The sequence below is a fragment of the Stegastes partitus genome, unplaced genomic scaffold, assembly GCF_000690725.1.
Source record: "Stegastes partitus isolate 25-593 unplaced genomic scaffold, Stegastes_partitus-1.0.2 Scaffold24, whole genome shotgun sequence".
In the NCBI taxonomy this organism is placed as follows: Eukaryota; Metazoa; Chordata; class Actinopteri; family Pomacentridae; genus Stegastes; species Stegastes partitus.
The window spans coordinates 922,989-939,001 of record NW_007577755.1 but is presented as its reverse complement, the minus strand read 5'-3'; the positions used below and the strand labels follow the sequence as shown (position 1 = coordinate 939,001).

The 16,013-nt window shown below is 40.2% G+C and overlaps 1 protein-coding gene across 3 annotated transcripts; it reads left to right on the top strand.

The window, feature by feature from the left end:
• Positions 1–899: 899 nt before the first annotated feature.
• On the top strand, positions 900–14,861 carry srpk1a (SRSF protein kinase 1a). 3 transcript variants are annotated; one of them, XM_008296434.1, is made up of 16 exons: positions 900–968; positions 1,614–1,668; positions 4,833–4,960; positions 5,207–5,315; positions 5,474–5,561; positions 5,903–5,990; positions 6,447–6,553; positions 7,799–7,964; positions 8,054–8,079; positions 8,219–8,441; positions 8,595–8,984; positions 9,165–9,265; positions 10,143–10,250; positions 10,420–10,489; positions 13,047–13,139; positions 13,467–14,861. In XM_008296434.1, exons 1-16 carry the CDS (start codon positions 956–958, stop codon positions 13,649–13,651), a joined length of 1,950 nt encoding a protein of 649 aa, XP_008294656.1. In that variant the 5' UTR covers positions 900–955; the 3' UTR covers positions 13,652–14,861. The 3 variants fall into 3 exon arrangements, with proteins under 3 accessions (XP_008294656.1, XP_008294663.1, XP_008294648.1); XM_008296441.1 differs by lacking the exon at positions 13,047–13,139 and adding an exon at positions 11,591–11,683; XM_008296426.1 differs by lacking the exons at positions 13,047–13,139; positions 13,467–14,861 and adding an exon at positions 11,591–13,036.
• The last annotated feature ends 1,152 nt before the right edge of the window (positions 14,862–16,013 follow it).

Genomic DNA, 16,013 nt, shown 5'->3' with positions numbered 1-16,013 from the left:
CTACCGGGACGCGAACCGGCAACCTTCTTGCTGCGAGGCAACAGTGCTACCAACTGCGCCACCCTGCAGCCCCTTGGTTGAATTCATGCTTTAAAAAAACGCCAAATTATATTGACCGTCACTGAACTTTGAAAAGCAATGACAGAAAAAAAACTTCCAAAGGGGGTGACTGCGTTACACAGTTGCTGTATACTGGCTTGGAGTTTTGGGGCACTGTGTGTAACTTTGTAATTTCAATTTATTGCATCAGTTTTCTATTTATTCTTCATTTCACCTCTTGTTTATGAGCATAGCTCCGTGGAATTGTGGTATGTGCATCAGGACATCCATCCTTTATACAAGAAACGCAAAGAGTTAAAAGATCTGTCCATTTATGTCTAAAAATAAGAAAACTGGACAATATGTTCTTATGTGATTATAAGATTATCAGCCTTAAGAATCCAGTGCCCAAAACAGATCCTGTTAATTTGACCCTGAAAATGCTGTTCTGTGTACACCATTTTGAATTTTAGTCTCATCTATCGTCAGCTTGCTTGTAATATAAAAATAATTTATTGTCATAAGCATAAAAATGTAATACATTCTTAATGTGCTTGCTTAATTGTAGTATGTGGGCACCAAGCATTTAATCACATCACCAATCAGGAAGATCATTAAACACTGTTGAAGTGCCTTCCAGCAGTACTAGCCTTTGTCATGCAGTAAAAGTAAGTAAAAGGTTAAGACATGATTTCTCAGTCCAATCAGCGGCAGGAGATAAAATGCTTCTTTATAAGGCTGCTCACTGCCTGTGCTGCCTGCAGGCTCAGTGTAGTAAAATCCATAAAAACGGTTTGATGCTCAGGTGCAGACGTCACCGGGGAAGCTCCCCTTCAGCAAGACGCTCAAGTGCGCATGCGTGGAACATTCGATCACTGGTGGTGTAGCTAACGGCTAGGCTACGAATCCAGCCGACATGGAGAGGAAAGGTAAATCTTTACGCGACACGCCGCACACTGTGTGAACAATGTTAGCCCGTATGTGGGTTGACAGCACAGCCCGTGTTCCTATGCAGCCACTAATGTACATTTTAGCCGAGCTGCATGCATTCAGAGGGTGGTTTAATTGAACGCGTCTGTCACGCACTGAGCTGGAGCGAGCTACGTTAGCTTTCTAGACATTAGCTTTAGCTTCAATGGGACATGTCAGGATTAGCTTGATACGTGGTTTGCGGCTCCGTCCATTTAAAACACAGACTTAAACACCGACAACAGGAGCCAGGCGAGAATGTAGCTTCTGTTAAAGCAACCAGCCACCCACTGAAGTGTCTACTACCGTGTTTTAAAGGAGCGGTTACCTAGGTGGGTAGCTTAGTGATGTAAGTTAACATTGGATGGGTTCCAGTATCCAACTGGGTGACTGTCAGACTAACATATGTACTGCAATTATGATTAAGACCCTGGTAGTTGCAAACATGAGACAATATAATGCACAAAGACCTAGTTTATGAGCTGTAGGGTGAGGTAGTTGTGTACTTTTCCGCAGACAGTTTCATCTTTTTTTGTCTCGAGTGTCAGCTGGAGATCAAAAGGCAGCCAGACAATAGCAAAATAATGTCTCTGGTTTCTTTTCAGTTCTGGCACTCCAGGCTAGGAAGAAGAGGGCGAAAGCAAAGAAGACCAGCAAAAAGTGAGTCTTGACTCCACGTCAACCTCGTCGTCTCATACATGCATGTTTTTTTGTCAGCTGCACTCAGTCAAATGTTATTGTTTGTTTTTTTGCTGTTTCACACATATGCTGTCTCTGCATTGTCCAGATTATTAGACATGAAGGTGTCACAGGGTCCTTGAATGCATGCATGTTCTCATACTTTTCCTTTGGTCTGTGCATGCTGCAGAGTTAAAGGAGTGAAAGACTGATTTAACGTATCTCAAAAGAATTACGAGATTGAGCATGCTTGGTTGGTTTCCAGAGATTTCTGTTTTTGCATGGTGTTTAAGTAAGGGCGTAGGAATTATGCATAAAGGTTTGGACACTTATTTTAATCAGACATACATTATGGGCTGTCTGTATAGAATGTGCAGTATGCAGTGCTTGATTTAACTACTTGAAGGCTATGTTCTACTACGAAAATACTTATGAATGATTGTATTACAATAATACAACACTTAGGGCCGAAAATAGACTACTCAAACCTTGATCTTCAGTACTGATTGTTTTGGTGTATCTAACAATCTACTAATCATGCCTGCACTAGTGGCATCCTCCGGAGTGTTACATAACAGCCCGTGCTATATTTAAAACAAGAGAATGAAGAAGCCCACATCAGCCCACCGAAGCATGGTGTTTCACTGAAAACAGTGCTGTTGTGAATACTCACCTCATGACAGTGTTTTCTTCGTGGCTGAGACTGGCACGTCCATTAGACGTGAGAATCACGTGAACTAAATATAACTGCAAACTGTACCGTTGCATGCCACAGTCATCCTTGCATACTGAGCGCTGCATAGAAGAGCAGCAGGACTCTCAGTCACGTTGAGGACGTAGTGGAGTGGACTAGTTAAAGTTCTGAATCAGTGCACATGTTAAATGTCAATGTAATGTAAGACTCTGAAGGATAATCTAGATCAGAATAACTTGAGTGTTGGAGCATGCGCTTGTCTTCACAGTCAAAGTAATAAGCACCAGCAAAAAATGAAAGCACCCACACAATATTTGATGCATGTTTTTTTATGGTGTTTTTTTTTCTTTTAGATTATTTTAGGAATTGCATTGCACTAATGTTTTTGTTAATCTCTGTCTTCATTCTTTAATAGTTAATGAAGGTTCATGACTGCTTATGAGAACTGAGAAGATTCATTTGTAGTACCCGATGTCTTAATTAATTAACAGAATTGCAGTAATGCAGCAGCAGTGAATGCATGTCAAGGGAAAAGCATCATCAAAAAGTCAAAAATCTGAATAATTGACTAATTAATTGAAGCTGTTTGTTTTGTCATTGATGCACAAATGTGCACGGCTTCAGATAACCACGGCAGGCACAGAGAAGTAGGTTGCAGATTATGTGGAAACTAGCAGCCCATTTATGAAACATTTCAGCCCAGTTTTAGGAATTTACTTGAATGTGATCTCAGCTCTCTTGGCTCCCATAGAGATGAGCAGCCTTAATCTCCACTGTGGGGGAAGTAACATCAGTCTGTTTGGCTTTCAAGTTAATATTAGGCACTGAACTGTTGGCAAACACAGAATATATGATGTTACCCATATATATGCGCACACTCAGTCATTCTGTGATTCAGGATGTCTACAGCTGTAAATCTCAATCTGTTTTTGATCCTGCTCAGCAGCTGTGAAAAATTGTGTTACTTGATTGAAATAGTGGGTGTGTTTTATTTATGTTCCACATTCAAAGAATTGTAAAACTAATTTGACAAATCCTCAAATCATAGACTCATGAAAAAAGTCACAGTATGTACATTACATGTTCAAAATGTGCACTTCCTGTAGGTCATCCTGTTGTTCAGTTATGCTAGCGTTGATCAATTAGCTGGAATTACAGTCAAAACAGCAGCTCATACAGAAATAAAAAAGTCTGCACGCAGTGACGTATAGATACAACATTTAATATGTGCAGACATTTCAGCCTGAGTCCTTTGTTCATGCACGATAATATTGTTTTGAGTGCATTATTTAGCTATAGTACCAACCCTTCCTAATATTACTTTCTGAATTTTTGTCCAGTTTTCTTTGACTCGATGTACTGTTCCTCTCATGTCTGACAGCTTGACTTTATGACCAAACAACTTTGTGATTTTAAGACACAATTGCCCTTGGTTTTGTACTCTAATCTATTTTTTCAAAATGAAAAATATGTTGCAAGTGCTTTGTTAGAAAATCTGTACAGACAGATAAAGCCTATGTTTTTTTTCTCCTTTTAAGACACAAACAGTTTTCTTGCCCCTTTTTTCTTGGAATTTCACAATATCGAAATTCAGATTCAGCAGTGTTGATATTTTCCAACATAATACAGATATGCATTAACAAACATGGGAAACTGTAGTAAAAAACACAGACAGTAGCACAGATTTCTTCAAATGTTCTCTTTACTTTGCATATGTGATATCTGTGAAAGGAGAAGTGTTGCTTTGGGTCTATTGTGACAGAAAGATTTTGTCAGGATATGGACAGCCTCTTTTCATCTCCCAAAAGTGTGTTTGCCTGCATTGCTTCTTTACAGTCACTGTCGGCATGAAAACTGTTTTTTTTTTTTTTGTAAATATTTCTTTGTAGCATATACAGACCATTAACATTACCGTTGATTGGTTTAAATACAGAGCTTTTGGATTAGTTCTGGATATGCCTTGCTAGTTGTTTGAGCTGTTGTTGAAGTTAATTAGTTTAAATTAAAAGTATAGCTTAAACTCAGTTAGCATGAGGACAGATCCTTACAAAGCCTTCTTTTGTTGACATCAAGGTCAAATCAAGTCACTAAAAGCCAGGTACACTGAACCTTCCAACTTAATTTCAAGGGGACATGATTCAAATTAACAACCTGTCACAGGTTTAAAGGTCTGATGTCTGGCCAGTGTAGCTACCCAGCGTGAATAATGCCAGCTGCTGCTACTTTATTGTTTTGTTTTGTTTTGGGAACAGTTACTGGTAATGCATTAAGCAGGATTTAGGTGTGGTTACTGCTAAAAGACTCTTCACATCTAAGATCAGCATTTTATAGACATTTATTTATACGACAGGCAATTGATTTGACTGTGAAGGTGATCACTCAAAGACTGAAGATAGGAAAGAAAAGAACATGTGGAATGACGTCTCTGATGGTTGGTGTGTTTGTCTATTAGGCAGCCAGCCAATCCCAGATCTCGACAGCCACCCCAGCTAGAAGCCTCGCCTCAGGAACCCGAGGAACCTGAGGAGATTCTCGGTTCTGATGATGAGGAACAGGAGGACCCCAATGACTACTGCAAAGGCGAGTCCCAACTTACTCAGTGTGTTAACATGCTTGCTACGAACTAGTTATTGTAAATACCCAAACGAAAACAAAATAATTAATTGCCTACAACAAGAACCTGAAATGTGAGGAGTCTTCCCTGATTGTTACAAGAACCAGTTTTACCTTAATGAGTCTGTGACCAATTATTCCAGTGCATGTAAATGACTGCCTGTACTCTGGTTTTTGAACTGTATAATCAACATGCATTTTCTTGTTATCTAGGTGGCTACCACCATGTGAAAGTAGGAGACCTTTACAATGGAAAATACCATGTAATCCGGAAACTTGGCTGGGGACACTTCTCTACCGTGTGGCTCGCCTGGGACATCCAGTACGAGAAAAACTTTACTGCATATTCTCACTGCACTGTTTTGTTTTTGAGGCTTGATGTTGGATAAGAGATACAATAGCAGCTGGCTCTGAGACTGTTGTGGTAGGACCTGGTACAGTGCTTCCTGTTCTCAAATGTGACTTGTTCTGTGGTTGCAGGGTGAAGAGGTTTGTTGCAATGAAAGTGGTGAAGAGCGCAGAGCACTACACAGAGACGGCAGTTGATGAGATCAAACTCCTTAGATCTGTAAGTAGCTGAGTACATTGCTCACAAAATGTTGGATTTAAAAACACTTAAAGCAAGATGCAGAAAAAATGCACAAATGTATACTGATGACATCAGGGCAAATGCATCTATCACAATTCTTGAGAACAGACATAACACAAGGACAGGACCTTGCGACACTGCAAGCCATTACGCACACTTTGCACTGTGCATGATTACACATAGTGTGTGACAGCTTGCATATGTGTTCAAGCAGTATTTTGTGGTTACAGATAAAGACATTTGCCAACCCTGTGTGGGTCAAATTAGTAGGTGTAAATCCTGATTGTATCAACTGCATTCTTACTTTTCTTTGTTTCCAGGTAAGAAACTCGGACACCAATGATCCCAACCGTGAGATGGTGGTCCAGCTGCTAGATGATTTCAAGATCTCTGGTGTCAATGGAACTCGTATCCTTCAAAACCAAATGTGAATGCTTCCTGATCTTGTTTATGAGTCAGATTTAATCAGCTAAATTGCTTCCTACTGGAAAGACTGAAGTCACCGCTGGTGTCAAATTGAGTTAAAAAGCAGTATGCACGTAACAAAGTAAACAACAGGTGATGGGTATAATAATGGAATCTTGTGTGTCCCAAACAGACCTCCACCTATCACGATGCATTGGCTGTGTAAGATCCCCTGAATGCCCCAGGGATTGCTATAGCTGTAATATGAGAGCCCCTAACAACAGGCTAGTGTTTGCACTCCTCTGACCTGCCCTCTCGTCAGTATAAATAATGCTCTTCCTCATGTAGGTGAATGACCACATAGTCACTTAGTACTGGAGTTTTCTGCTGACAGGTTTTTAGTTCGCCTTTATTTGCACTGCATTTTGTATTTTTTACCTTAACTGCTGTGATCTTCAGATGTGTGCATGGTGTTTGAGGTGTTGGGACATCACTTATTAAAATGGATTATAAAGTCCAATTACCAAGGACTGCCTCTGCCTTGCGTAAAGAGCATCATAAGACAGGTAACATGAGACCCACAGTCATACCTTGATGAGTCATGATGAAAGTTCAGTTGTCACTCACAGTATGTTAGAAGGGCTGTGTAGCCTGCAGGTGGAAACCAGTCAGGGCAGAGCATGTTCCTATAACTGAACACATAGTAAGTAGGGCGAACCAGCATAACAGATGTGAAGAATATGTTTTCTTGTTTTTTTAACTAAGGGGGCTTTTGTCATTATAGGACAAATAACTGATTAAACCCACAATGTTGGACTTTTGTCTGTTCCTTCTGCCAGTAAGAATAATTACTCAAACACTGTCGCCATGTGCTTGTGACTTATGCCTTGCTGTCGATCGCTTTCTTATTTAGACTGTGATCCTTCCTCTGAACGCTGTGTTTCCGTTTTTTATTTAGAGCATCAGAAACTGTTCTTGGATGCGTCCTATGTTTATGTTTATGCCTACTCTATTTTTGTAGCTATGGTTGCTCCCTTTTTCAGCTCTGGCAAACAAGTCATTGCTGGTTCACAAAAAATGCTACTGATGCACCACAGCAGGAATGTTGCTGCAAACACTAGACTTAAAACTCAAGTTACTGTGAAATTGAGAGAGATTTAAAAGGTGCAAATAGAATTAATCTACATGGTGTTATTCCATTTGTAAGGGCTTGCATATATTGGGTGGATGTGGCTCAGGTGGTAGAGCCGATTGTCCTCCAATTGCAAGGCTGGCGGTTCGATCACCTGCCCCTCCACAGTCGAAGTGTCCTTGGGCAAGACACTGAACCCGAAGTTGCTCCCAATTGCAGGCAGCACCTTGCATGACAGCTGTCACCATTGGTGTATGAATGTGTGTGTGAATGGATGAATGAGAAACACATTGTAAAGCACTTTGGAAAAAAGTGCTCTATAAGTGCAGACCATTTACCAGACCCAGATCTTATGTAATGGTACTCCTGCTTCAAACCTATATTCCAAGACTCCACAGTGATAAAAGTATAACTCATTTATTTATGCTTTAATCATTGATTTACGTTGGCTATCTTATACAGATAGTGGTTTACATGGATTGCATTTTTATTTTAGTTCTAGATTGTTTGGATTTGTGTGACCTGTATATCAGATTTTATTCCATACATTTTAACTGTTTGTATAACTACAAGACATAGAGAAAACACTACTGAAACACTAAAAAGTGTGAACTTCCGTTTTGGTAGTTAGTTTAGGTTTTACAATCAAGTAAACGATTTCCTTGCATTTATTTTCTAGGTTCTCCAAGGCCTGGACTACCTGCACACAAAGTGTCAGATCATCCACACAGACATCAAGCCAGAGAATATCCTGATGAGTGTCGACGAGCCTTATGTCCGTAAGCTTGCAGCTGAAGCCACAGAGTGGCAGAGGACTGGGGCGCCTCCTCCCTCTGGTTCAGCAAGTATGAGACACACACACACCTGTATTCATATGTACATTCATAAAGACAGTTTGGTTACAGTTTGTACTCATGTGATGTTCTCTTTCCAGTAAGCACAGCGCCGGCTCCAAAACAGGTACAAAGACTTTATTACTCACTTTTTGCATAGAACATCAGCCTCTCACATTTCAATGTGACATAGCTTTGAAGTAGTCCTACAAATATGTAACTGTCAGAGAAGGTGTCATTATATTTCTGTTGTTCATTTCTGACAGACTGTAAAAATGTCCAAGAACAAGAAGAAGAAGTTAAAAAAGAAGCAAAAACGTCAGGCGGAGCTGCTGGAAAAGTGCATCCTGGACCTGGAGGAGATGGAAAAGACCACAGAGCCACGAGAGGATGATGATGAAGATGATGAACCCCAATCTCCAAAGGGACGGGCCTGTGCTCCTCTCAGACAGGTGTCTCTCCAAGAGCTGGGAAATGAGGAAGCGGACGGTAAGAGGCCATCATCAGTGGAGAGTAATGTGTGCTCCTTAAATTTTTATTGATGTCAGTGAAAGTTCTGTTGCGGTTGCTAGACGGTAATAAGATCTCTGGTATGACTCATTTGAAAAATAATTCTTATCTCTCTTTTCCTAATTCTTTTAGAGAGCAGTGTGAATGCAGATCTCTTGAGGGTGGGACCAGAGGGGCTCTCGGAGGTGAACTGTAATGGACATGTGGAGGTGGAGCAGACACAGTCTCAGTGGAGGGAAGAAGACCAACACAATGGCAACACAGAAACCACAGAGAAATGTGCCACTCCAGAGGAGCAACACAAGGAATCCCCCGTCCACTCCATGTGCAACGGTGTGGACTCCACAGATTTCAATGAGCTGGACACTGAGACTGAAGGTAGAGGGGCTCACAGCAGTGGAGTCACTGAGAGACACCTTCCTGCTGGGCTGGAGGAGGGAGAGCTGGAACAAAGAATTTTGCGAGAAGAGGGAGAGGACGGACCCGACTGTCTGTATGGAACCCAAGAAAGCCTGAGAAATGGTCAGTCAGCCAAAATCAGGACATCAAACTGTGATGAGGTTTTTTGGAGGCTTTTTTCTCTGGCTGGGCTTGTTTGGACATTTAACAGACTCCTCAGCCATGCAAACTTTGAAATATTGATTGTTAGACTTATCTTTTATCCTTCTCTCTCTGTGTGTTTCTCTTTTTACCCTGATGTAGACAAACTAACAGCTGGATCCTTGCTAGTTAACCCTCTTGAGCCACTCAATGCAGACAAGATCAAGGTCAAGATTGCTGATTTGGGAAATGCCTGCTGGGTGGTGAGTACTCTGCTAATGACCGGAGGGATTTACTGATTAGAGATGAAGCCTTACAGTTAGGGACACTTCCAGTGTCACGTAGCTTCCAAAATAGAATTGCTTCAGTATTCCAGCTTTTATATGAAATATTGATTTAAGTTTAGAAATGGATTGGCAGATGCAGTGTGGTACTAGTTCTCTGAAATTCTGCAGTGCTTGTGGAGTCAACATATATTTATAATCTTTTATTTTACTGTTGTATATATAGAATATTTCTATCTTTGTAACAGAATACAGTCTGAAGACTCTGTTACTCCGTTTATCATTCTAAAGAGAATAATGATTGTCTTGTCTGAGGATATTAATTGCCTTTTCCTGTTTATTTTATGCCTCTTTTAGTTTTAGATTAATGGGATTGGCACGTTTGGCTGCCACATTTCTTGTCCAAATCCAACAAATCACCTCTCAGTTATGGAACTCTCCTTTTTCATTTTGCTTAAAAAAACCCAAAATGTACCCACAGTGGTGTTTTTGTATTTGACTTGTCAACTAAATCCATGGTGTTAATGTCAATGGATGTTTATCAAAATGCAGTTGGTTAAATATTAGAAGTTAAGCACCACAACACCATGTTGTTGTTGAGCAGAAGCAGGGGGTGTACGTTCTGGATAAGAACTTGGAAATTGTAACTGAAAAATGACATTTCTGTTAGTTTCACGCTGCTGTCTTTATACAGGTGAAGGAAACAATTCTCTCGATTATGAACAATGATCTCGGTCATCTCAAATAATTACAGTCAAGCGATTATGTAATATATGTGACAGGCCTACTGTTACGTACAAGTCATAGAATCTTGTTTTATAGGATTTGTTTTCTCTAATCCGTCTCCCTCTTCCAGCACAAGCACTTTACTGAAGACATCCAGACACGACAGTACCGGTCTTTAGAGGTGCTCATTGGTTCTGGATACAGCACACCGGCTGATATATGGAGTACAGCCTGCATGGTGAGAGGCTGCACTGAAAACTAGTTCACTGTATTGACATTTAAAAAGGAAATCAAACTAGTGTGCCTTTAATCCTAAAATACAATAGTCCAGTGTAACATGATTACTAACAATGAGCGTAGGCAGATGGCTTCATACTGTGTGCATGATGATTGTGTTGTCTCCTCAGGCCTTCGAGCTTGCTACGGGGGACTACTTGTTTGAACCACATTCTGGGGAAGATTATTCCAGGGATGAAGGTATTGCTAGGTCTTCCTCTCCCTCTCTACTCTACTTTATCCACTTTTAAATGCACAGCTTTAATCTTAAATGCTACATTTAGCAGTAGTTTTGAAATGTATGCTTCAACTGGTGAGGGACTTTTAATGGTGGCGGTAGCTTTTAACCGGTATTGCTGCTGTGAAAAGCTTCATGGTGCTTATCTTGTTAAATTGGTCTTTATTGGTGCTTTATTGTCATTGTAAATTATTTGAAATATCCACATTTCTAATGAGAGTTTCACAGTATGCATGGCATGTTCTGACATTCACTCCAAATTATTGTGCAGTTTGCACAATAAGTTGTAGTGCACTTTGCTTAGATATATTCACAGTGTTAAATGAGGTACTCCATTGCAATGAAAAGTCTAATGGTCTTAAATTTAGAAGAAATGTGGGAGAATAATAATCATGTGATGAAGAGTACCAGCATTCCTGTGCTTATTTCCTATCTTGCCACCTCAAACTACTATTTTGCAACGCTGGAGATGGGGCCATCTCTTCCTTTCCTCTCCCATCTGTCATCATGTCCTCGTCAGTCACTGTCACTCTTGTTGTTCTCCTCCTAATGCTGTCTTTATGGTAATGCTGGCTTGCTGCTTAAATTTCTCTGCTGACTTGATTCTGCCCTGGCATGCCAGGTATGTGCTGAGATTCAGCCTTCAGTGTATCGGCATGTCCTGCAGCTGTGAATTGGCTTTTTTTACGTATAGCACAAGAACTCATAAATCCATTGCTTACTGTTCTTGCACTACTTCATTTGCTTTGTGAGCATCCTGTTTCAGAGTCGGTTGTACGTAGTTTAGCTTTCGAGGTCTTGTTTTCAGTCTGACTTCATATCCATTGCTTGTTTTCATATGTGAAAGTGAATGACCTACATGTGTTCAAATGTTTGTAATAGATTTGATATCCAAAAATAACACAGGCATTCCATCCATGTGCTTCTCGTTATACTAGGCTGTCATCATCCATTGTTCCTAATACATTGTTCCACATGACTGTTTGCCATCTTCTCTCTTCTCCAAACCATGTCTCTGTGATTTCCTATCTTCCCCCTCCTCTCTGGATGTGCCTCATTTCCAGACCATCTTGCTCTCATGATTGAATTGCTCGGTAAAATCCCCCGTCACTATGCTCTGAGTGGGAAATACTCGCAGGAATACTTCACCAAGAGAGGTACGGCACCCCTCTGTCTGTGGCTCGCTCTGGGGAAGGTGGACAGAAGGGCGATGGAAGAAGGTTTCTGTCGGCACACTCGAACCTGTCAGAGTTGTTGGTGTGTGCAGGCCAGCTGGCATAGCAATGAACACAGACCAATAAGTAACCTCATATTTCAGAGTAATAAAACGCCTGTTTCTTTAAACAGAACCATCAGACATTGATTCAGCGTCAGTAGTTGTGCCAAAGATTGCCTGGCTGAGGTTCATACAGTCTCACCTTAGTTGTCGTAGGATGACTTGGCTTGGCTCTTGATAGTTTATTGATCCCTGTCGAGGTGATTCTCATGATCTTTCTCCTCCATGGAGAGAGTTCAGCAACAGGAGAGAGTTCAGCAACAGCAGCGATCTGATGTTTATCTCATTTTATCTAATACATTTAACTTTATCTAATAGAGTCATGAGTTGACGGAGAAGACAACACGAGAAATGTTGACGTTTGTTGTAGCATTTCTGTTTACAGAGCTTAAATGTACGTATATAATATCCCGTTTTAAGTGACTTCAAAAAGTACAAGCCTTGGTGTTTACAACAATATGATAATTAATGTATGACACTCATTATTCTAAAATAACATTTCATTCATAAGGGATTAACTGTGACACAGAGTCTTGATAATGTCACCTTTGTAGTGGTTCAGTATACTGAGTGGGATTTGTTGTTTTGATTCGTTTCAAGGGTGATGCAAATGTCAAGACTTCCATATTTACACATAATAAATGTGTGAAAAAGAGGATTAAGTTGTATAAATAGCTGCAACGCATTTAAACAGTTATATAAACGTGATAAATTCTTCTAATTTAAAGACATTTGCCACAAATCAGTGGGTTTTATGTGCATTTGATACCTTTAGTGATGCCATTATAAAGCACTATTATTAAAAGTCACAGACATTGATTTTGTTCCATTTGTTTGTTCACATGAAAAGTGCCACAAATAGCTGAGTAGTGAATGCAAAGCTAGGAGTTTAATGTCCGGTTCCTCTCTGAACAGCTTACCAATCATAGTACAATTTTACAGAGGATTTGCTACATATATCACCTTAGTACTGACTTTTGATTCATAGCTGGAAAACATTAGAAATCCTTCCAGCTCTCGTAATGTCTGGTGGTCTTGTTTGAGAACTTTTTAAACTGCTGGCCTGTGCACTCCGTCCTCTGCAACAATCAGGCCCATGTTTGTGTGCCGTCGGCCCGACTCTTCGTTCTCTTGGCCCTCCTCCCACACACCCAGAGTGGGCCTGTGACCGGGACACTGTCTGATGAATCTGTTGTTTGTCTTGTCTGTCTCCTCCTCTCCTCTTGCAACCGTCTGCTGTGTAGACCATATAGCGCTGATCATTGAGCTGCTGGGGAGTGTCCCACGCAAACTCATAATGACTGGCAAATATTCCAAGGATTTTTTCACCAAGAAAGGTAAAACAAAGAAGTGCCATTTCAAGACTAGAGTGAGTTGTCTCTCTGTACTTTGGATCATGTCCTAAAACTTACGTAAGAGTCATAACCATCTTTCATCACGTTAAAACATGGACTTTAAATGTTTCCCAGCATAAAATAATGCAATGCTATCTTGGAAATACAGTTGAAAAGTGAAATATTTAATGTTTAATGGTATTACCATTGTGTATTTGTGATGTTTTCACAGATGTAACCACCTTGTAGTGAATTTAAACCTGAGAATTGGTTGCCGTCTGTAGCTGCATGGTTCTCTGATGCAGCGCCATGTGTCTGGTTTGCCTGCAGGTGATTTGAAACACATCACCAAGCTGAAGCCGTGGGGCCTGCTGGAGGTGCTGGTTGATAAATATGAGTGGCCCCGTGAAGAAGCTGAGTGCTTCACCGACTTCTTGCTTCCCATGCTGGAGCTGATCCCTGAGAAAAGAGCCACAGCTGCAGAGTGCTTGCGCCACCCCTGGCTTGCCCTCTAGTGGAGACCTCCAGCTATTGTACCTCTCTTCCCTCCCACCTTCTCCAGAGACTGCAACAGATCACTTTCCAGTTTGGGCATATCAGATGAATATTTATTTCTCTTTTTTTTTGTTTCGTTGTTTTGGATTTCTTATGTTCTTGTTCTTGAGCTAATGCTTCGGTGTACGTTTGCTTTGCGTTCGTTGGTTCTTCTCTCGGTGTGATGACATCAGGAATCCAGTGGATTTTTATTACTTTGTGGTCATGTTGGCTCCAACTGCTGTGCTCTGTTCGCCCACCCAGCTAAGCAAACCTTTCATTGTACTGCTAGTGACTCATCCTTGTTTGTTACACTCCTGCACTAAAACCCAAACAAATCAAGGATATGTAGCCTATATTGGTCATTTTTGTCCCCTTAAAAAGGACTCGCTTTCACTTTTTTTCTCGTACATTTTTCATTAGTGTTGTGTTCCTTTTTTAAATGAATAATTTTATCTTCTATTACACATGTAAGGTATACATTTTGTATTTGTAAAGTAGGCTTAGGAAGTTGCACACTGGGCTGACATTTACACTGACTGTGGTGACATTCATAGCATTTCTTCAGACGGGCTCTCTAGTTTCTTACTGAGATATCCACTTTCTGATAAAGTAGGTCATATTTAGTCATAACAGATCCGTTGTCACCTTGGTATTTAGTGTGGCTAGTTAATTATAATGAGATCTTTCATTCTCATGGGAGGCTGGTATTCTCATACACTTAATACAATTCAGGTATAGTGTTTTCAAGGTTTCAACAAGACAACATGTTAAGAAGCCCAATTTAAAGGAAAAAAGTGAAAATAAACTGTATATATCTGTACCAAAGAGTTTGCCTTTATGTATATTACAGTTATGTACAGTTTTTAACAAATCTTATATCTTAGCTAAAATTATTTAGCTGGGTAGCTGTGTTTTAATAAAGCGTATGGAAGATGTGTTTGAGCTCAGTCGTATGTATGGCCAATTGTTCAATAATGTCACTGTTTTTACCATAGAAATGGTGAGATCTGATGTTGTGTAAGAGTGTCCCAAACTGATCATATCAAAGTAACCTATGTTATCTGTTGAGACTTAGGTAAAAACAGATTTACATCAGTGTCACATTCAACATAGACTCTGTGTGAGCTGTCAATTTACAGAACTGTACAACACACCATACAATAAAACAGATCTTCATACAATACATAACGACTGTGCCAAGTTGTTTATTGGATGATGCGAAATACAGAAATGTTTGCTTTGCGAAGCAGTGAAGAATGGCAAATTATTAGTCAACCAAAAGCACTAAATATAAAACGGTTTGACCAGAAGTGCATCATGACATTCTGGTGCATCTGCATCATAGTGTGGTTCTTAAGATCCACGTGTTCAGCAGGGATTTTCTGTAGAAGAGGACAAAAAAAGATAACTGACTTCAGTTACTGAGCTTTTGCTGGCTAACTCAGTAAAACCAGTTTCTAGACCAACAAATACTTTATTAATTACAACTGAAAGCTCTAAAGCAAACACTAAATTAACCTTCAGGCTGGACTGTGTTGTTTCTGAGGTCATGAATCTTTGGTATGATTTGCGGCAGCATTAAAAACACGGGAAACAAATTTCATGGTTCAGTTCCATTCAGTGAGCCATGATAGCGAGCTAGCACCCACAGCAGCAGGGCTGTGGTCGAGCAGTTTTTATTCGCTTGGAAGGTTCCTAAGAGAGGGAAATGACCCAGATGTATATTCAGTGTACAACATAAGTGAATAAACTCCAGTGCCATATCACTTGAATGTCAGATTCAGAACTGTCACCTTTTAGTAATTGCATTAATCCTTTGTTGAGCAGTAGGGTATTTGCTCTTATGCAAAATTAAAAACGTTTAAGCTTTACTATATTAAAAACACAGGCCTCACAGTACGAACTGCAATAGAAGTCAGTCATTACTTAGATTCATTTTTTTCTTCACTTCATTGGCATGGAGGAAACCAGTGCTGCACCAGTGTGACAGATGTTCTCCTATTCTTCAGGGACAGTTTTTTCAGCTTTTCTTCACTCTAAACGTGTCGCACAAGCTTTAAAAAAAAAAAAAAAAAAAAAAAATACTGCAAAGCTGTTCTATTAGATTCAAGTCAGGCGACATACTTGTCCAGGTCATAGTTTTCATGTTGTTATGAAACTCTTGTGTGATTTTGGCAGTGTGCTTTAGATCATTATAGTGCTGGAATATTTGTCCTCTGCCAAGCTTCTGTAGACTGGGAGTCATCTTATCAGCCAGTATTTTGGTATGTCCATAACCGTTCATGGAGTCCAGCACTCATGCAGCTTCCTATCATCGCACTCTTACCTCTGTGCTTCACT